Below are 22,003 nucleotides of genomic sequence, written 5' to 3'. Positions count from 1 at the left end.
GCAGCAAATGAACACAATACAAAACTAAGGGCTAGATGCTGTCATGGCTAATTAAGAGCCCAAACACCTTTTAAAAAATTCTGAGTAGTAAATATTTGACGATCTGAATGCAAATCTCTGAAATGCAACGTCTCAATGTATGTCAAAGCTGCTGGAAAGGGACAATGCAGTTTTTCTTCACTGTGCAGATACAGTTAGACACTATGAAGAGCTCCGGTTCTTGTGGAAAACACATTAAGTTTCTTTTGCTAATATTTTGTAAAGGGCATTTGTACAATAACAATAGCTAAAGCTTCCTGTTTGCCTGTGTGCTTCCTGGCTAGCATTAACGAGACCTGCTAACAATTTTCTTATTTAGCACACAGAACTCCTTCAGACTACTCAGTAACTCACGACCCAAGGACGTGTCAATTTTAAATTTATCATTAAAAAAAAAAGTCTAACAGTAATGGCACATACTGCACCTGCCCTTCATATTCCTGATAATTTTTGCAGCTATACATTTCCTATTTTCTTACATCAGACCAGTCTGTGTGTCACCAGTCTCCAAAGAACATGTTTTGAATCTATTAAAAGCCTGATACAAGTGGAATTCTCTCTTGTTTGGCAAAGATATAGTCACAGGGACACTTGCTATTGGCTTCATATCAGGAAATTCATGGTACTTTGTTTGTCCCATCCACAAAAACACCATCCCTCCCCTCCCATCTAGCCCTTCAAGATAATTCTCTCTTCTCCAGAGACCTCTCCAAACAAGTCTGCAAGTCTGGAGTCTTGGTTTCCTTTCATAAACAGGACAAAAAACCCGAGTGCAATTCAGGATACTGTCACTGCCACATAGATTGTAGGGCTAATCAGGGAAGCTTTGTGAAATACTCCCCAGCCCCTTTCTTTCCAGAGAGCGGGGCCTAATTTTTCAATCAGGCATCTTTTGGAATGGGCACAAAACATAAATAAAAAGAAGCCAAACACCAGAGTCCCAGCCAAGGGATATACATTAGTCATGGCAAGGCTAGGAAGGAAGGGAAGGGCAGCTGGCCCCAAAAACCTGGTGTCTGTGCTGATCCATACCACATCGCACTAACCAGGACTGCCCAATCCCTCAGAAAGACACAGGCATCCTTCAGATAAACATTTAACTCAAACTAGTTTGTTTCTTCTACAGCACCCCTAAACATAAGCTCTTCTTCCAAACTCTCTTTTCAAAGTTTCCAGCCTATCTGATACAGTATTTCGTGAGGACTCTACTAACCACAGTGATTAAGTACCTCACAACTTTAAAAGTAAGCAACCTCCTAACAGTGTACAGTGTGGAAAAGCTACTATCTCAGTTTTACAGATGAAGGACAGAAACACGAGAATGAATAAGAATCAAATCCTCCAAAGCATTCAGCTGCCTGAACACCTTTGAAGATGTAGATTTAATTTGCTTCTCTAAACCACACAGAGGACACGACATAGCAGACTTGCATCCAAATTCTTGGATTTAAAAGCATCTTCCTAGCTTTAATGTTTTATTAAGAACCTCCATCACTGCAGTTCAACAATGGACCAGATTCTGCTTCTATTTATCCCAGCATACACCTGCATCAACCCCACTAACGTCAAGGAGCTGGACTTAAATCAGTACAACAGAGCCACCTCCAGCCCTAATGATGTGAAACTGGGAAAAGGTTACAAATAAACCTTAAGGACTAAATTATTGCTTCATATAAATAGTCAGCTATTTCAATGCGCACAAGCCAAGGAACTAGCATCTTTGCTGTAAATGAAAGAAAACATTTTTTGAAGGTGTCTTCTGCATATTTAAAGATCTCTCTCTCTTTCCTTCTCTCCCTCCCTCACACACACACACAGTCCAATACTAGTTCTGTGTTTCCCAGAAACGCTTTTTAAGAACTGCAATCACTTGTTTTTGCAGTCTGTGCAATCACGATAAATGTATGAACCTCTTTCTTATAAAACTAATTTTCTCTGGACAAACTCACGATCCTGAGATCTATGCTGGGAGGAGATAATTTACAAGAGATCTGCAGTAGGTACATGAAACATCTCTGCGACACCATGTTCCCTCCCCTGAGGCTAGCAGTTGAAGAGTGACTGTACTTTTTGAAGTGTGAAGTATTTTCACAAGAAAAATCCTTTGGGTCAACATCCATACATAAGATGAAGCCTTCCACTCTTTTTCTTTTTTTTTTAACTTTAGGAGGATCTTTCTTGCATGAAATATTCAAGATTTAAAGGGTTCTAAGCTTCTTTTTTCCTCATTCATTCTGGTTCTTCTTGAATTCTTACTTATAAATTATTTCCCAACTTTTTCTTTAATAGGTATTGCACTATTATTTCTTTTCCAGTGGCTTATAGTCTGATAGTGGATACCTGCCACCTCAATTATAGCCAGCCTGATATTCTTACCCATGTTTCCAAACCCTCCACCACAGGTTTAATGTCTCTTTGGTTATGTTTTTTCTTAAACCAAGTAAATCCAGTAGAGACTAACTGTTTTTCCAGTGAGTGAGTTGCTTGTAGTTAGAAGTGGCCCTGAAGCAGAATCCTAGATCTAAAGACATATGAGCTTTGGTGAAATCTGGGCGTGAATTTTATCTCATTTAGCAGCTTAGCCCTATTCTTGTCTGCAATGTAATCCTTCACAAGACTTCACAAATATAGAATTGCAAAGCAGAGGAGCACCTCTGGTAAGAATCCTCTGTCCGCAATACCGTCACCTGTAACTAAACCAGATATGTATTTAGATTATAGTAAGATGGCTCCATACAAAATACCATATAAAGGAAAAGTTACCAGAGGTTATAGATGGTGGGTGGAAGAGAGCAGTGAGTCACACTCACCATGAGTAAAAGTGCTGAGCCTCTGAACAGCATTGCTAACATCTCTGTGGAAAACAGCTCTCTCTTCATTTCCACAACAGCTTTTCTGAAATAAGTCAACTGAGCATCCAAATGGCAAGACCACTACCCATTGCTGCAATCTTAAAAAAAAAAAAAAAAAAAAAAAAAAAAAGGTTCCACAGTTTTTAACTAAAGAGCTGTCAGTAAAAATTTGTAAGGTCTTTCATCAGCCCAAAGAAGAAACAGCAATAAGAAAGGGCATTTTTAATATGGAATATTACAAGTGACAATCTCCCAAGAACAATGGGAATCAATGATTTGGAAATCATTCTATGCAATTAATGGGTGGAAGTTATCCATTAAGATAAAGGGAGATTTCAAAGAGTTGGTAAAAATCTCAGAATATGCCAGAGTCTCCACCTCTCAGGTAAGAAATGTATTATTTATTATATATCCACTGGAAAAATCTTCACTTAGCAGCAAGGCAGCTCAAGCCAGCAGAAATCATTCAAAGGTGAAAGACAAATGATTTCATACTCAAAGACACATCAAGAACTGCTTTCAAACATTTTAAATCCTGATCACAGACTGCTTAACTTTGAGCCCTGAGTAATCTCACTGAAGCCAAAAAGACTATACACAGTTTTTAATGTTAAATACATACAAAAGATTTAAAAGAGACACTTAAGAAATGTAAAGAAGCAAGAGTAATACCAACAATGCATGTAGAAGTATTTCCTACAAAATTGCCTTTTGAACTGCATTCATTTTAGTGAAATCCCCACCACCAAAACAAACTCAAGAAAAAAATCTTTCTTATATCAGGGCCAACTTATGTATCTGATTCACAATGACTAACACTGTGCCTTGCCCCATGAATAGCCTCCTTTGTGCTCAAAGGGAGAAAAGGTGGTGAGAATCTTATCCTTGATAAATTCACACTTCCACTGCATTATGAACATAGGCAGGACAAATTCCTTGGTTCTGAGAGGATCTGATCACCAAACTACAGGGAATTCCAAAAAGACAAACAGATGTGTGGCAGGGAGAGGGGAAGACAGGAAAAAGAATTAGGTTTGATTCCAACAAAAGATTTCTTGTCATTATTTTCCTTTCTCCTTTTTTCCCCCCTTTCATGTGTTATTACACATTCCACTGGAGACAAAACAATCAGCTTAATTTTGGGGAACACATTAAGAGAACAAAGAAGGACTTTCCCAGAAAGTCTTCCCTAACATTCTTCTCACCCTCAAAACACTCATCTGTAAACTCAAAGTTTCGGAAAAATCAAAATGGCATTTCTAAGCAAATAAATTTGTGATTCAGTGAGCTCTAATTTGGAATATATACTCTTCTGCAGCATATTTCAAAACAAAAAGAGAGATTCTGTGTCTCACCTGCAAAAGGTTACAACTAAGAACCCAGAGCCAAAGCCAGGAGGGACCAAGGAGCTGTAATCACTACCATGACTTCTCTTTGCAGATTTACTTCCAAAGCAACACCCGAGTTTGACCCAATTCTGGCAATCCCAGAGCCCTGTGCAAGCCATGACAGCCTGACACCAGCTGACAGCACCACTAATTTCTGTTCCCTCCCACACACCCACAAGTAACACTGCCCCTAAACTGAATCATCCAAAGGGACCGTGGACAAAAGCTCTGTATCACGTTCTGAGTTCCTACATATGCCTTCCTAACTTGCTTTTAAACCTCCTGCCACACATTTTGGTTGCATACAAAGGCTGCAGAGAATGTTGAAAATCTCACCTCAAACACTGAATAGCTGCATAGCTAGTATAATTCCTATACTTCAATACAATCATTTATTTCCCAGACAGCTAAAGGATTAGTCACAGTAACAGCTACATTTTTAAGTCTGAGGGAAGGCACTGTTGCTCTTTTCCATCTGCTCTCACAGCTACACGAGGCTGGAAGTTGAGAGAGGCACAATGAGAGAGACCGTGTAAGACAGCGAGGTAGAGCGTGCAAGAGAGAAGCACTTCTTTTACATGGTACAGCCACAACCATTAGAAGCAAGAAGGGCAAAACATGCTAAAGATCAGGGAGGGCTGTGAGGAGGGCAGAAACTCTGCCCATCAATGCTGTGGATTTCTCTGCTCAGGAAAGAAGAGAATTCTCTTCCAAAGTACCACCACTCTATCCAAAATGCTATCCCTTCCTTTACCAAATGAATTGCAAATAATACAAATAATATTCAGCTCCAGTCCCCTACGGATTGCAGGACTATATCCTATTTTAGCTTCTTCAGCCTTTAGTACAAGGTGAACATTCCACGATTTGTCCACAAATTTCATCCCATTTATGAACCATTATCTGGCCACAAAGCCAAGTTAAGACTGTGTTTGGAACTGAGTTCCAACTTGGCCACCCAACCAAGTAAGAAGGGTAAAACAAAGACACTCCTATCACATGTAAGAACAGGTGAAAATGTTTCCCTTTCCTATAAAGCAGAACCATTAACAGACAGGTTGCTAGGATCTGCAAACAAATGAAGAAGACATTTAGGCATACCTATTTTCTGGGACACCAAATCCCTAACCCACCTCAGAAGGCTCTCTTTAGGACAGGAGACCACTTTTCTCACATTACTATGCCTAAACCCCTAACTCGCTAGCTGAGGAGTGCTCAATCTGTAGCACCCTTAAGCAGAATATGGAAGAGAAGCAGTTGCCTTTCTCCATCTAGTCACCTGATCAAAGCGTGCTAGCCCCAAATCAAAGTCTTGGGTACTTTCACAAGATGGATGGCACGTCCTCTGGGAGCCTGGGATTCAGTCTCTTGAAGTTAGAGCTGGGTCTGGTGAAAAGACCACTTAGACTGAAAGATCTTCTGTGTTAGAGCTGCTCCTTTGTTATGTAATTGTACAGCATATAGCAGAATCGACTTCCAGAAGACAGTATTTGAGATACTACGTTTCAATTAATAACCAGTAAGTTCTTACAGAAATACACTCCTTGCTCTTCCCGCCTCCTTTTTTTTTCAGTCAAACATTGCACACCCCCATTCTTTAAAGCAAGAAGCTTAACAACAGCTGTCAATTACGGAGACTATAGGGAGACAGAAAGCACTCAAATGAAAAGAATTGTGTCCGGGGAGAAGGTATCGTCCATTTCCGGAGAGACTAAAACTAGCCTGGAACCAATTTTCATTTAGACTAATTTTGCACAGATATAACTCCAGAAACTGCAGTGGCACTGAGCTAGATGTGGAATTGAGACATAAGACCTTTTTTAAATGACTAATACCGTACTTCAGCAACCTGTACATGCACTTGTTACTCTACAGATGCACTTCACTCATACTGAAGTCACTTTAACCAAGATTCAAAAGGGGTTGTCTCAAAGGATACTACAGAGCTACTCAGCAAATATTCTGAGATGCTTTTTGGGAGCAATACAGCCGCTGTGTTTTACACTGAAGTAACCATTTTTACCAGATCCCTCAAAAAGTGTTGTGTTTGGGTTTTCAAAAAGTCAATGAATTTGTCAACCAAAAATTTCACAGAATTGTTAGTAATTTCACAGTAACTAGAGCACTCGCACTTATATTTCAAAATGGAGTACAAGACCAATTAACTGACAGTTGTAGCAACATACTGTATCTGTGAATTACACTGCTCACAGGAACAACTGTGCTTAGGAATGTACAATGGAAGTGGGAGATAGGTTCAAGATGTTTGGGAACAGGCAGAATTACATACAGATGTACGTTACAGCACGTCCAGTCAAAATGAATTAAAAGCAGGAACATACATAAGAAAATAGATGAAAAAAATTCATACTGTTATAATTAACATACCTTGCAGTGACACCTGTTGCTTTCCAAGATAAGAAATCCGGAAGATCAAAGAAGTAGCCTGCCTTCTCCCAGCATGATTCTTGCAAATTCTAACAAAAAATTTTTTAGAAATACAGATATTAGAGGCCAGATATGATCATGTCTATGTTTTTAAAGAAATTAGGGAACCTGCCAGTTACGTAAAACAGGCAATTTTTCCAAACCCAATATTCTGATCATCCACCCTGCTCCACCCACTTTGCAGTTATTTACTACCTCAAGAACTGAGTCTTTTCCCTACCAGGGACCAACAGTAAGAAATAAGTTTCCCAAAAATAATTCATGGAGGCAAAAGTTTCAGATTAGTAATATGTGCTCAGTTCCCAGTCAGCTGCTGAGTATCAGAGCAGTCTCAAAGTCAATAGACAATTTACTCAAAAAATATTTGCTTGAAGAACACACTACTTTCTCAAATTATTGATTTTATATCTGATACTTTTGAATTTTAAGTACAGGCAGAAAACAAAGAACTCTGTGAGCATCAGAACAAGCAAAGCATCCAAATTTCTACTGTAAGGCCAGTTAACCTAAGTATCTAAGAACCTGTAAGCTCTCAGTGAAGCTTTCCCTATGGTTGGGCCCTCCAGGAACTCTCAGCTGCATGGATTCACCAGTAAAAACAAGCGTTAAACCCACACTACAACCGTATGGTTTCTGTCAAAGCATACAGAAGAATTCCCATCACCAACCAACACAAGCTTACCTCTGTGAACTTTAGCTTTCTGCAAAATTTGGTTGAAATACGTAACAATATACAAAGCAGTATGAATGCCTAAATTTCTGTTTGAGAAGAGGTTCAAAGTTATTTCCTCGATGGGGGAAATAAAACTGAATAAAGTTATAGGAAATCCTGCAGTTAGGGGTACGATACCTGCAAGCTCCTGATAGCCATGTGACATTTCCAAACTGCTAAAAAATTGTTTGACCAAGACAGATGATTTATAGAGAGTTTCCCACACTACACTCTGTAGAGAGCTGATGGTCCAGAAAGTACTTCTCAGTGGTCTATTTGGAAGAGACCACTAATGGGTCATATCATCTGGGCCAGGCCCTATCCTTTCTTTCCATCTTCAAAATATGGTCTGGATTCAGCTGATGATCCCAAGGTGTTTTATTAGTATTCCTTCTCCATGTAAACAATCTCCATATTTGCCATATGGTATCAGACAATGATGAACGGGAAGGTAATTTACGTACGAGTAGCTATTTATTCCGGTGTGACAAAAAGAGTGAGAATCACTACGCACCAATACAATAATCCCATCCAATGGCCACCTCTGGCCATTGGATATTAAAACAACTAACAAATACCAAAACCAAACCAAAGTCAGTGCTACCAGCCACAAGGTTCACAAATCAGGCCTCTACAGAAAGAGCAGATTGCTTTAATAAACTCCACCGATGTTTTAATTAACTGAAACAGTGATGTGTTTGATCGTGTAAGAGTGGCTGTACTAGAAACATGCATTCTAGCTGGGTCTTTGGGGCATGAAGCCCATCTAGGTGGTGTAACTTCAGCAACATCACAGGCTAGGTCAACAGCTGCATCTAGCAGGCTGAGAAAGAGAGCTGGAGAAATACTTCAGAAGTATATGAGACGGGAAGCTATGTGGGTCTTCAGCTCAACACAAGAAACTAAAAGGATGATTTATGTCCTTTTTCATCTTTGATCTTACAGATCCCACCTTTTTCATTTACTCTCCACAAGCTTAGGCCAAGACTCTTGCACAAGATTCCAGGAGCAGGGGATTATTTTAGAAAAGTGAAAGTATCAAACATTAAGAGAATCTCAGTAATATAATGAGCATTCTCAGCAACTGAAAAAAAAAAAAAAAAAAAAAGAAATCAGAGTTTAGCAGCAGGCCAAACTTACCACAGTAAGACATCAGTACGTTAACGAAGGTTCTAACAGCTTTGTAATTATGCCTTTCTTTTCAAGGCTCTTTGTTTCAAAATAATCAATAAAAGTGTCAATGACTATCATGAAGATTTCATGATTTGCATTACAGAAGTTCCTGTTCATTTTCTGGAGTTAAAATTAACTACATTACCAAGAATGTATATGTTGAATTAAAATAAAAAATACTTAAGTTTAAGAAACACTATTTGGTTCTACAACTTATTTCAGATACTATGTGATTTCAACCCAAAATCTTGCAAGTCCCAGGAAGTTACTGAATTAAAATGTGGAAATTAAAATGAAAGTAGGTAAATACAGAAAAAAGAGAATTTTTTTTAGTTTTGGATCATCCAAATAATTGACCTATTCATGTTTAGCTCTTCAAAAGCACTTACTGTGTTCCTGTTGAGTTCAAAAAATAAATGATCATATTGCAATTTTTTATTATATAAAGCACAAGGTTTCGATGCCTGTTACAAATCACTTGGCTTTGCCTTACCTCCCTGGTATATGTGAGCTGCTACTCACATCAGCTTTAACTTTAAATGTGAAAGCAATGGTGCTCCATAGTTTAGTACAAAGATCACTCTGCCGGATATTTTGATAATATAAACCATGATATATAGATAACATACTTCATAGCCTTCAAGAAGCAACAGAAGTAGATTGGCTATTAATTTAGTGTTTATCGGAAAAGACACTGGATTAAGAATAACTATCCTCTTCAAACAAATCTGTTTATCAAAGAAACTGCCCAGATCCTGATTCTATTACTTCAAGATTTCCCAAAAGCCACATGTTAGCAACAGTGAAATATACTGCTTCATGAACATCCAAATGATTCATCCTTTGTCATCTTGATGCTTTGTCATCACTAATTAGTACAGACAAAAAAATTATAGTATGCCCTGATGCTTTTTCCAAACAAATTTAAAAATCACCATGTTTTCTACATTCACTGAAATTTGTTCTAATTTATTTTCACTCACGCTCAGGAATCTGCAACCACATTAAAAGCACTGTGGAAGAGATCTGGGAATGTTCCCAATGCTGTATTCATATCCTGCGACTCACCCTTCAAACTTACTTGCAAAGAAGTAAATTCAATCCTTCTATTTTCCAGGGGTACTTATGGACTGCCCTTCCTTTTTTTATTATTATTTATTTATTTATTTTTTAAACTATTACACCTCCAAACTTTTGAGATCCTCACAGACAAACCTATCAACATCAATCCTGAATATGCTGGAAGCAATGTGTTTAAGCATTACGAAGTGCAATATCCTTCAATCTTCCTTGACAAGAAAGGTAAAGGGAAGGTGGGGATGGGAAGAACTGATACAGATTGCAGTAAAGACTGACCTCCTCCATATATTCACTGAACAAATGCCACAGCAGATGCTCTCCTCACTGTCTGGCTTATAAGCTTCAACATGAAATCGGAGGACTTGTGTGTAAAGATAAATGTATAATTAAGCCTCCATTGCCCATTTATTTCTTGGCAAGTCAAAAGATTATCATGAATTCATACTGCACAATTTTGTAGTGCTATGTATATTTGTTCACTTTTCGATTGGATTAAAAATACACACGAACACACACACACACACAGAGAATTTCATGTGAGCTCCAGTATCCAGCAGGATTTTTTGGAGACACCTAGAGGCACATTCCCCTTGGGAATGCTGAAAGACACTTTCAACTAATAATTCACTGGTTTGTTAAGCTAATCTGAGTTAACTTGTTTATAGGAAGCCTTTTATTTGTACTCTTAGTAAGTATATTATTTTCTTGTAAGACAAAGCGATCTTCAGACATTTAGTTTGTGCAAAGGCTTTTTTTCCACTAGAAGTAAAATGTGTATACACACACCAAAGACCTCCTGACCTTCATTATTGCTAATACAGATTAAATATGAATCAAGTGATCTTAAATCTTATTACAAACAGCCTTCACATCAGATCCCTATTGGCCATGTGATTAACTAAAGACAGGCTAGAAGCAAAAATGTCTGATTTAGCACAGGGTATCAGCCTGAATTTCACGGCCACTTATCAGCCCAAACCCACAAATTCAAAAATCATCCCAAAGTGGTGTGTTAGAAACCTAGATTAAAACCAGAAGGGACACATGGAAGGAGAATTACCATTTAGTGTAAAAAAGAAAGTTGGCATGAGCGTTCAAATTCCACATCAGGGCAAAATCCAAGTCATCTGAAAACCAGAGACAGAGACTCATCCACTGAACAATTTGCTTAGCCCCGTTCAAAGCAAATTTTTAATCTCAATCTCCCAGGCAATCCACAATAGCAGGCTATATAGAGTATCAGTCTATTTTTCTAAATTACTGAAAGCGATTAAATATGCATTCTGTCAAAGCAAGAAAGAGAACAACTGCAGGCTAGTGATTCACATCCTCATGGGGATGCAAGAAACTGATGTCCCACTCCCTACTCCAGTTCAGACAGAACAAGAACTTGAACTTGGATCTCTTACCCTCCAGATCAAAGAGCAAACCATGCACCAGAGCTATGCTGAAGCACCCAGGATAGGCTCTGAATCCTATTCTTGCCAGAGTCAAGGCTACAGACTGATAAATTTTGCAGCTATGAGTTGCACACACAATAGTTGGTTAAAAATTAACTAACCAAATTATCAGATTGATCTTGAGGCTGCAGCTGTGCCTTTTGGAAGGGGGGGGGGGGGAGTAGAGGAAGCCTGGGAAGTATCGTGTGAGGAGGATACTGCTGCAGGGGAAGAGATTTGCCTTGCTGCAACATACTGTCTCTACCTCCAAGGCACTGTCTCAAACATCTGCAGGTATTTTCAAATCTCAGGCTTCCCTGAGGTACCCTCTGGGTAGCACCACGAGTCAGGCAAGAGTCAGAGTCCAGGTCAGACAGGGCTATGCTCATGAGAGAGGGACAGACCAGACAGACCAGGCTGAACTGGCAGGAGCCCTAACAAGGCAAGAAAATCTGTGTACATGCTTGTAAACCCCACCATACTAACTGAGTTGAGAGATACGGCTGGAAGACAGAGCAAGTAGGACATATGTGGAGAAGTGGAGGTGTTTCAAACCTTCCAGATGATAATCCTGTTTTTGAAAGGTTATTTCAACTCGATTAGCAACTGCAATTGAAAGGTGAACTCAACAGTCAAAAGTACAACCTACAAATACATGTCTGCACTACACACGGTAACAAAAAGTTGTTAAAGAATTCATAGCCATTCCTAATCCACAGTTCAATTCTGAACCTAGTAGCTCAGACCCATTCTCACTTAGCAAGGAGTTGAATTTTTTTTTTTAATGGCAAAATCTTACCAGCCACATTCAACAGAACAAAAAGCTGCAAAGACAGCAAGCAAAAGACATGCATGAACAAAGAAGTCACTGCCAAGCTAACACCAGTACATCAGCTATTTCCTCCCCCCCCCCACGGCCAGGGAAAGAGCTACCTTAATCATTTCTGCAAATGATCCCACTGGCTGGCAGCTGCAAGCCAAAGGTGGGCAGAAGGAAGAACAGCGATGCTTAAAAAAGGCAGCTGTAACTGAAGATGTGAACAGTAACATACAGAGAGATCATTGGGCAATGTGCCAGAAAAAGTATAAAGAAAATTATACAAGCACTATCAATCTTCAGTTATTAATCGCAAAGGGACCATGTGCTTGCCATTCCCTCTACGAAGTGATTTTTTGCTAAAGGGAAGCTCTTCTTTGCCCTTATTCTCCATCTTAAAAAATGAGGTGTAAAAAGACAGTTTAGAAAGACTGCATCTCATTTGGAGACACTTACCCAAGAAATACCTATTCCTAGTCCAGCAATCCCCACCCACTTAGAAAATGCTACAGTGCCTCTGATTTAATGGGAATACTATATTTTACAAATAGCTGATTTGTAATGTCATTACTATAAGGAAAGCATAACAAATATTCTTTTGTTTTGGCACAGGCCACAATAAAACTTCCAGCCAGAAATCAGTAAACATGATTCTGTCTTCTGATACCTCTGGGGGGAAAAAAAAAGCACAGCAAGCTAATTCTAGAGCTGCACAAACATTCACCCCCGCTTCTACATTGCTTTAAGCTATGCTCTCCCTTTTGCAGTGTTCGTTTCCCGCACCATAGACAGAGACATCCATACAGTCAAGCTGCACTGACTTTGCAGCAAAATAACTTCCCAGTTCAAGAGAACGTACCCACATTTTCATAGTCCATAAGCATACATCTACACACATCTATACACTCATCCAGCCAGTGAGCATGCAATTTCTCTAGCCAAAGTCAGCATAACACAACCTGCACAGCAAAGCCTTAAAAAAGAAAAGTACTCGAAACTACAAAAGTGAAGAACTACTGCAATAATATTTTGCCATATAATTCTAAACAATGAAGAAATCTGAGGAAATAACAGAGAGGGGAATTAATTTGATTATTTTGAAAGACTGGAGATGTAACTCAGGACTACCTTCTTTTCACTGAAGTTTACATTTAAAATTATGTTACTGACTTTAGGAAGACCTTATTAGAATTGTCTTTCCCCTAATTTCTAAATATTTGTGAAAGGATAATGATTCTTTGTTCCCATTTCATCTTCAGCTGATGTTCTTAATGACCATATTTCAAAGTCAAATGTGATAGTATTCACGGAAAAAATTATATGCACGTTTTGTTTTAGATTACAGATTTAACACTGGAGACTGTTTATTACCATGCATGGTCAACACAGGCACAGAAATAGAAGGTTCTTCATAAGTGGACTACAAATGTGCACATTTTAACAAGACCAACCCATAATGCAAATGGCTGTCCCCTAAAAGCAAATTTCACTTGCAGTGATGCCTGTGTCTTATAAACACCTATCTGCAACCACAAACACCAAGACTACCCAATTAATCTCAAGCAGACTCATCAGTAGGCACCAGAGGGTAAAATGAGTCAGCTGCCACCAAGCTAAACTGAATTTAAGTCAATACAATCTAAATAAAAGATCTCAGAAGACCTGTCAGGACCTTCATAGTTCAGATTCTTAATTTGAAACTAAACAGAATAGAAAGAGTGGAAAGAACAAATAAGTTCTGAAGTCTCTAGTTTCTATTTAAGTGTCTAGTATAGAAATGTAAGAAGATGAAGAAAAACAGACAAAATAAAACATTGCATAGCAAAGACAGTCAAAAAGGAGCAGATGAGAGTAACTCGTGATTTGCAGGAAAGACTGCAACAGCCCTCTGCAAACAAATCCAAGTCTCAAGTACAACAGGAAAGCAGCAAGAGCTAAGGACCAGCATCTACCTCTTGCACAATGAAGTCAGCTCATTCCTCATGGTGAGTGAGGTCATCTTCAATTCCAATAATGAAAAGATGACGGAAATGGAAAAGTACAGTTAGGTCATCTTAGCCCTCCCCCATTCTTCCTCCCTTCATTACCTCCAACCAATTCAGAATAAATTTACTAAGCCATATTCCTTAGTATTACCTTTTAATCGTTCAGATAAAAAAAATTTAAGTAGTAGAACTTCAGTTCCTTTCCTTGAAGGAATGCCTTATCATTTTAAAGTTAGCAACGCTGCTAAAGTGACCTTTGTCAGACCCTTCCTCAGAGATGTCAAGTTTTTAAATACTACAGCTAAGAGGGTCCAGGGCAAATAGTGAGAAGACAAAATTTTGCCCAGATTCCTCTGAGGCTTGAAGAGCAGATCTCCTAATGTGGCCTTCCACAGTCCGGTTAACATAGTGGAAAGCGGGAGAAAGGCTTTGATGACAACGTACACACAATTAACCTATCGATATAATAAGAACAGGTGATACAGCATCAATACTTTAACTGACTTACTTCCAAAAGTGTACCTAGTTAGCCTTCTAAATAACCAGTATCCTAAATGACTCCTTTAACAAACCAATTTAGTTGACAGTCACATTCATGCAACTTATCTTGTATCAGTAAAACTGCAATTTCATATGACAAATCCCCACATGGAACATTGAAAAGTCAGTAGACCATCTTGAATACCTGTTGGGTAGGCAAATCTGTTCCAGTACTTCCTGTTTATGATCAGAAGATTATCAGTTACCATTTCTACATCAGGTTAACTCAGCTTTCTGACGGTGGTTGATTATTTTAGCATAATTTTAGATATAAAGCAGTTAATTTCCCAGCTGCATTGTATCTGCAAAACCTACATGAACGTAAGCAGATACAGAACATGTACAGCATCATGTACAGGGCAAAAATAGCAGGAACGTATGTTTAACTCCTAGGGAATACAAAAAAGTTCCAGGCAGTTCAAGGCAAAAGTCAACAGTCTTTATATGCTATGATGTACCTGCTGACCTGTAGCATGACTATACAAAATACAGTTTTGGTTTTGAATAGTACATGTTGTAGCCATGCCAAGCTTTCTGACCAAGTGTCTTCCAGAAATGTGATGCCTACACAGAGACACAAAAGCCCTAAGTACACCTCGATTGAGATTTTGTAAACACTCCTTTCACTACACTGAGTGAAAATCTTTTGTTATTAAAGATAAGCTAATTGTCTTGGGAAGTTCCCAAGTTCAGTTTTGATTATGGCTAGTCATAGAAGAATGTGCCCAACGCATTCTTTGCATTAAGTTCTTAGGATACCGTCAGGTAATTTTTAAACCTTTCCATGTAGAAAAAAGCTCCCTTCTAAAGCTGAAATGTAAACACACATTTGCATTAACACACTTCTTGAGAACAGCATGAAAGCAGAGGAATCCAGCATATGCTCACAACAGCCCCATGAGACACTGGATTTAGAAAGTATGGAAGAAATAAAAGTTCACATGTATTTACTGAGGCTCTCTTCTTCCTGTTAGATGTGCAATGATGCGCTAGTGATGCAAAGTCAAGGCATCTGAACAATCCCCCAGTCATTAAATAAGGAGCTGGTCCAGCACATGTATCAGCTGGGTAAATCACTCAGTGACTGACTGCTGGAACCAGTGGTGTAACTTCATGTCTTTTCTACAGTTTGGTGCCCTCAGCCCTAGCCAGAGTTGCCTAATATTTGACAGCGTTAGGGAGGAAAGAAAAAAAATTGCTTTGGTGTATGGTCTGCTGGCATCTTGGTTTGCAGTTCTCACTGCCTTCTCTAAAAAGGTATTGTGGAAGTAAAAACAGTACAGAGAAAGGAGACAAGAATGACCAGAGGAATGGAGGAATCTCATATAAATCAAAACAAAATAGGTTAGGATGCTTCGAGCTGGAAAAGAAAGGATGGGAGAGGGGAAGATCCAAAAGGGGTCTGTAAAATCCTGCATGCAATGGAGGAGCTGACTAGGGAATGATAGTTCACTGTCTCGAAACTTCCAAGAACGCTAAGGCATATGAAATCTTAGGAGCTTGTTTCAGAACAGAGATACCTATCCACACAAAGTACAGTTAAACAGTGGAACTCAGTACTACAGAGCACTGTCAGTGCAAAAAGTGCATGTGCATTCAGAAAAGATTAGACAAATTTACAGAACAAAAATATATTATTAACCACACAAATACTGGTCCAAATGGATTTCTGGTCTGACCCAATATGGTTCCTCTATCAAACAGCAAACTGCACCACTTGCTTTCATATGGCTGGAAACAGTTCCGGAAAGAACAGGGAGTGTTTTTAGAAAAAAACAAACTGATCACAGGTATTTGCAGGGACTGGTAGAAAATTCTGGGATAGCACTATACAATATAGCAACAGAGTTTTGGGAAGATTTTAAAGGGATCTTATTTTAAAGCAGCTCCTGAGAAGGCACTGCCCATTGGACAAGCAGTAGCTTGGCAGGAAAAGTTAATTCACATATGATAGAGGAAACATAAGCAGAGGTGAGGATTTAAATAAGACAAATAAACTACTCAGATCTGTAAGACACTTTAAAGAAATCTTGTTGGTATAATATTTGGTGACATTTACTAGTCAGGAAGCCTGGAAACTAAGGGCCATGATCACAGCCAGGCACACAGTGTGGGCAGACACTCTGTAAACTTCCCCAGGCAGCTCTGCCAACCAGCTCACTCCTAACATACAACGCCCATAACGATCCCATTTTGGCCGTCTTCTCAGCAACACTGAGGGCCGTATTTTTAAAGAGTCTAATTTTGTGCCCATGAAGTTCCCACCTAGCCAACTGACTCAGTGTGTGGCCTGCACAAATCATGTAGAGTGCAGTTATCTTTTGAATAGCAGTGATCAAAATTAAATAGAGGCACAATGGTAGTTCCAATTTCAACTGTGCAAGGCCTTCAAATATTCTCAGTTAAAAAAGATAGAATAAAAATAAAATGCTTCCTTCTCCCTCCTAATTTTGTGAATCTCCCCAGGAATGTGAAAACCAAGCTTTCTTTTTGCCAGTTTGTGCATTAGCACTAGCTTAAGAAATAGTCCGGCAATCTGAATAGAATATTTTTTCCCAACGTGTTTGAGCTAGATGAAAATCTAACCCAGCCACATCTCCAGGAACTGTGCAGCATTAGCAGGAGGGACATGTACTAAAAACAGAAAAGAGAGATGATACAACTCAAAGACACAAGGGAAACACTATGTACTGTTTTGTAGGTATTTTTCTGACCACGCCTTTAAATACCTCTGTGTCATAGCTTACTCATCTATAAAATATTAATACTAAAGAATCTGAAGAGACTTAATTAATTTACTATTTGCAAAGCAGTTGAAGACCTTCCACTAAGTAGCAACATACGTGCAAGCTAGTGTTATAACTCTCATTCGGAGAATCTGACTTTCAAAGTTATTGTAAAATTTGTCCTCTTGGCAAAAAGCCAGAACAAAGGTAAACACAGAGTAGAAGTTTTTCTCTTGCATTACATGAATGTGAATTTCAACTGTGAGAGACTGAAATGAACCTTTGCTCCTAGCCCTAAAATTCAGGTAATGTAGAGGTGCATTACTGTGACTGGCACTCAGAAGGAACCATCGCTGTTCATACAGTTCCTTGCACCCTCCTATTTTTCAATAAGTGTAGGGGAACTAGTAAGTCAAGATTTGTTACATACTTCTCCCAAGCTAAAAAGTTTACCACAACATGCCCAATTCTCACGTTTACCACCAACTCCATAATAAATGTGACTGTTCCTTCCCATGAACTAGCTGACCTGCTACCATAGCTGTCCCTTACAGGGCCTAAGCCAAACAGGGTTAGCTTAAGCAGTTTAACAGTAGAGCTCTGCTAGTCCGCTCATTTTGATCAAAGCAGGGACTGTCAACATGAACAGCTCAGCACACAGATGCTGAAGCAAAAAAAACCAAAAAACAACAACAACAAAAAAACCTCTGTTAAGGATGATAATCTCTTCAGCTAGCACATCAGGAGCTGAAAGACAACACATGAACGAGCCTTATTCTGTAACGTCCTTTTACCAGGGAAGCTGTGCTACTGGCTGGCATGTTGGGTAAGGAGAATTCTATTTCCTACCCACATGCTCGTGGAGGGGACAAGAGCCCTATGATACTTGCTCTCCCTAACGTGAGAGGGCTTTGGGGCCATAACAAAAACGTGCGTCTGTGGTGGCCATATTAGGAGGCTCAACAATCTGGCCTTCATAAATAAGGCACTTGCCTGATCAGTCAGGTACTGATATTTCAGATTTTTCAATATACAAATATTTTAAACACAATAGCTTTTTTACAGCTTGACTTTTTATTATTTATAAAATAATACTCATAGCTCAAGAAGGAAAGTACTCAGTAATGATATTTATAATTCGGTGCAGCATCTACAAACAACTTAATCTGTCAGTACCTGCCTCTACCAGTTAAGCTCCTTTTACTTTCTGTAATACACACCTCATTACTATATGATGTTTCATGTCTGTAAGGACAAAAGATTTTGGCTGCTTGAAACTGGCAGAAAGTAATTTATATTTCAGCTTTGTTAAAATGACAGAAAGCATCATCAAGACCAAACATAAAAGCCAGATTGGAGGAGGTTATGAAAAACTCAAGCGGCAAGCATTTTTCCTTTCATCTGACAGTTTTATTAAATAGCCGTATGTCAGCCCAGAACACGTACAATTTAAACACGAGACAGAGGTAGAGTTCCACATTATGAACAGAGTACCCTCCTTCTACAGATGGCCTGCTTCCTACAGAGGGGACTGAACAATTTAGGCCCTTTTTGGGAAGGCTGATGAAGCTCTAACTGAACAACTTCTCTACCAGCAGCCAAAGACATCTCACATCCTGTCACTACTGGATGCAAGGCCTCAAAAGCGGTACTTCTGGCAAGGATACCCAATTTTGAGATAGTGCTGTTTGCGCACAGCTATAAACCCCTCCCAGAAGTAGCACCTACACCCCTGTAAGCATGTCCAGCTACAGTATTTGGAGCATGAAGTATGCCTACATAACTAAATCCTAGTACACTTCAGGCCTCATTCATCAACTGCATCTAACTTTGTACGTATATCTAATCTTAAAATTGTGCAAGAAAGGCATACGAAATATTTTGGCCAAGAAATACTAAATTTCAGTAAACAGAGATATTTGTAAAGAATCTATAGGAAAAAGAGAATCTCAAAATACTTTCGTTGTGACTTAAGTCTGGCCTTACTTTGCACCCCCTTGGGATCAATGCTAAGACTCCTTTTAATAGCACAGGAACAATTCAGGTTACTGCTGAAGACTTATTTCAGAAATCTCATTCATAGAAATTAACAAATAAAGACTATTAACCTTTAGTAAAAGTGCATCATAATCTTAGATGTACTCACTTCCTTGATCCAGAGCAATTTAGGTGGCTGCATTTCCACAGACATTGTTCCCCCAACATAGCTCAAAACTCTGTGTTGTGTTTGATTGATTCGGTCTACTTGACTGACTGCACGATGGTCCATCCACATAATAACATTCCTATGGTTTTGTCCTTGACAAAAAGAAAAAAAAGGAGGTTATTTTAGTTCTGGTTTAACTCCATCTTAGTACTGCAAGTTACTAGGCTCTAAGCAGCTTCACCCTTCCACTTCTGCATTAAAAACAAATACAATTTGCTTTGCTAATCCATAGTAGATACACAAAGATAGCATTCTGGCCTCTCAGAGCCAGGTTTGAGAGATGCTGGGCACTGAGCATCCTGACTGAAAACAGCCAAGCTTATGAGCGCCCAAGAACTCTGAAAAGCCACGCTCTTGTACAGCTATTTCATTCAAAGCCAAGGTTTTTGACCAAGTAAACATATTTATTTTAAAATATGTAAGAATCCTCTGTGAGCACTTTGGTGATTATGAGAATTAAAAACATAACAAAATGCAAGAAGTTAAGTTATAAACTGAAACAAACTCAGCCAATCAGCTAACTAGATAGCTACAGGGATTCTCTATCCTCTTTCATTGTTATGGGAAGAACCACCCTAAATGCTTTCGGAAATACAATTTCATAGGGTAATTTCCTGAAATACTTTCATTTTGGAGCTGGAAGACAACAGCATTTGGCAAGTGTGCATAACACATCAGAACAAGAAGTAAAGAATATTATTTTATCTAAGTTAACCTACAGAAGTCCTTCCGGGCAGGTGGAAGAGTAATCCGGGCGGCACTTCAGACTCCTCTCTTGCTGAGCACACTGCATACTCAACCTCACGGCACAGCTACACATGCATACTTAATCACGAAGGAACACTCTAAGACAAGCCACAACTACGAGGCACACAAATATTACTAACACGGATTCAAATACAACCTAGAACTGTGTGACTGCCTGAAACCAGACCAATACATGCCCATATCAGTGTTACAGTATTCACTGTGTTCTTGGCTTTTTATTTAACATTTAACAACTACATCATGTAATTTTTTTTCTTTGCACTCATTTCCACTCTTTGGGATATCAGAGAATAAGAAATGAGAACTGAATTTGACTCAATCGACCAAAATAGCCCCAGACATTACAAGACATTGAACGGATTGTCACAGAATCTCAAACTGAAAAATAAATATATTTATCTTGTCTAAATTTAGCGAAGGACATTTTGGGGCAAAGGGTTTTCTTTTTTTTGAGACTGATAGGAGGAGATGACAAATGCATCTGAGAATAGAAAGGAAACATCAACAGAATTGTGACTGTGGCTATATAACTACTGATTCAGTACAAACCTAATCTTACGTGGGATTCTCTGAAAAATAAAGATGCATTACTCAAATTTTTCTTGAGTCTTCTAAATTATTTACACAAAAAATAACTAAAGCTTGAAATTTGCAGAAACAGTCTGTGGTCTTTTTCTAAAGTTTAGCTCTGTCCTAGACAAAGACAGTACACCAGTGTAAAAAGATATATAAGCTGAACTTCTTGCCTGCAACTCCACGACAGAATAAGCAGTTAAACTACACTAACACTACATTTTTAACATTCCTTTAGCCAGTATGGATGGGCATTTACACACACAATAAAAGCAGTGATTAGTAAAGTCTGAAGGAGGAGAAAACATGTAGAAAAGAAAAATGAGCATAGATTTCTTTAACTGGCAGTCTCTCGAGGGAAGATAAATGAGTTTGATCTTAGGATGTCAAATATTTAGCCAAACAGTAAACGATTTTCATCTTAAAATTTGTTTTGCAGTAAAATTAAAATGGTAAAAACCTAGAAAAAACATCTGTTCCTAAGACAAGAGTTTCTGTCACCCATACCTTCAAGATTCAACCCCATAACTTGGCATTTGTGGTGAAATTTTAAGTTCACTCATGTCAGTGGCAAAACATGTTCAGTAATGTCAATTTTTGTGCTGAAGTCCTACCTTCACAGTTGACTGCCAAGGGTTGGAATTGCTTATCCACAACAACAAGAGAACATGTAGCATCGAAACCAAGCCCTCGAATCTGTCTGGCATCTACTCCACAGACAACTTTCTGTGAACACATTCAAAACATGCTTGAATATAAATATATCCATATATATATGCACATACCATGTGAACTAATGAGAAGAGAGAATGGGGTATAAGTTAAAACTGCAAACTCAAACTCCGAAATTTCTGAGATTTGGTATACTTAAAAAACTCAGTCTGAATGTTAATCAAAAATCAAACCAAATTACCAAAAACTCTTTGGTATTCAAAACTGGATTCAAAGCTCCACAAAAAGTTAATAGCTTTTTTGCCTTATTAGCCACAGCCCTGGATGAAAGCAGGAAGCACAAGAATATCAGACAATAAAGGTAGCAGAAAACTAGCAATGCTTATTTTCTCTCTTTTCCAAAAGCTCTGAGCTGAGATGGATGTGAAATGCACACAGGTTTAGGGCCAAGTGTTTCCTTAGGTTATTTCATTCAGTCCACACACACTATGAAAGCACTGATCTTCCTGAACTGCTTTGGCAAAATCATTCCACAGGTTTTTTTTTGTCTTGCCATGGTGAAAGGTCTCAGAAAATAAATTTCTG

At 38.7% G+C, this 22,003-nt stretch overlaps 1 protein-coding gene across 10 annotated transcripts in view; it reads right to left on the bottom strand.

Annotated features, from left to right (window-relative positions):
• The window catches only part of FGGY (FGGY carbohydrate kinase domain containing), a 153,534-nt gene that overhangs the window by 117,258 nt on the left and 14,273 nt on the right, over positions 1–22,003 (bottom strand). For 9 of the 10 annotated variants that reach the window (XM_026105120.2, XM_064516265.1, XM_026105093.2 and 6 more), the window contains 3 exons: positions 21,361–21,472; positions 19,346–19,497; positions 6,668–6,756 (listed from right to left, as the gene is read on the bottom strand). In XM_026105120.2, coding sequence (XP_025960905.2) covers positions 6,668–6,756; positions 19,346–19,497; positions 21,361–21,472 — 353 coding nt within the window. The remainder of the gene's footprint in view (positions 1–6,667; positions 6,757–19,345; positions 19,498–21,360; positions 21,473–22,003) is intronic. The other variant, XM_026105110.2, reaches the window with a different exon arrangement.

Source organism: Dromaius novaehollandiae, chromosome 8, assembly GCF_036370855.1.
Source record: "Dromaius novaehollandiae isolate bDroNov1 chromosome 8, bDroNov1.hap1, whole genome shotgun sequence".
In the NCBI taxonomy this organism is placed as follows: domain Eukaryota; kingdom Metazoa; phylum Chordata; class Aves; order Casuariiformes; family Dromaiidae; genus Dromaius; species Dromaius novaehollandiae.
The sequence above is the reverse complement of the archived record's forward strand: the minus strand, read 5'-3'. Positions and strand labels throughout refer to the sequence as shown.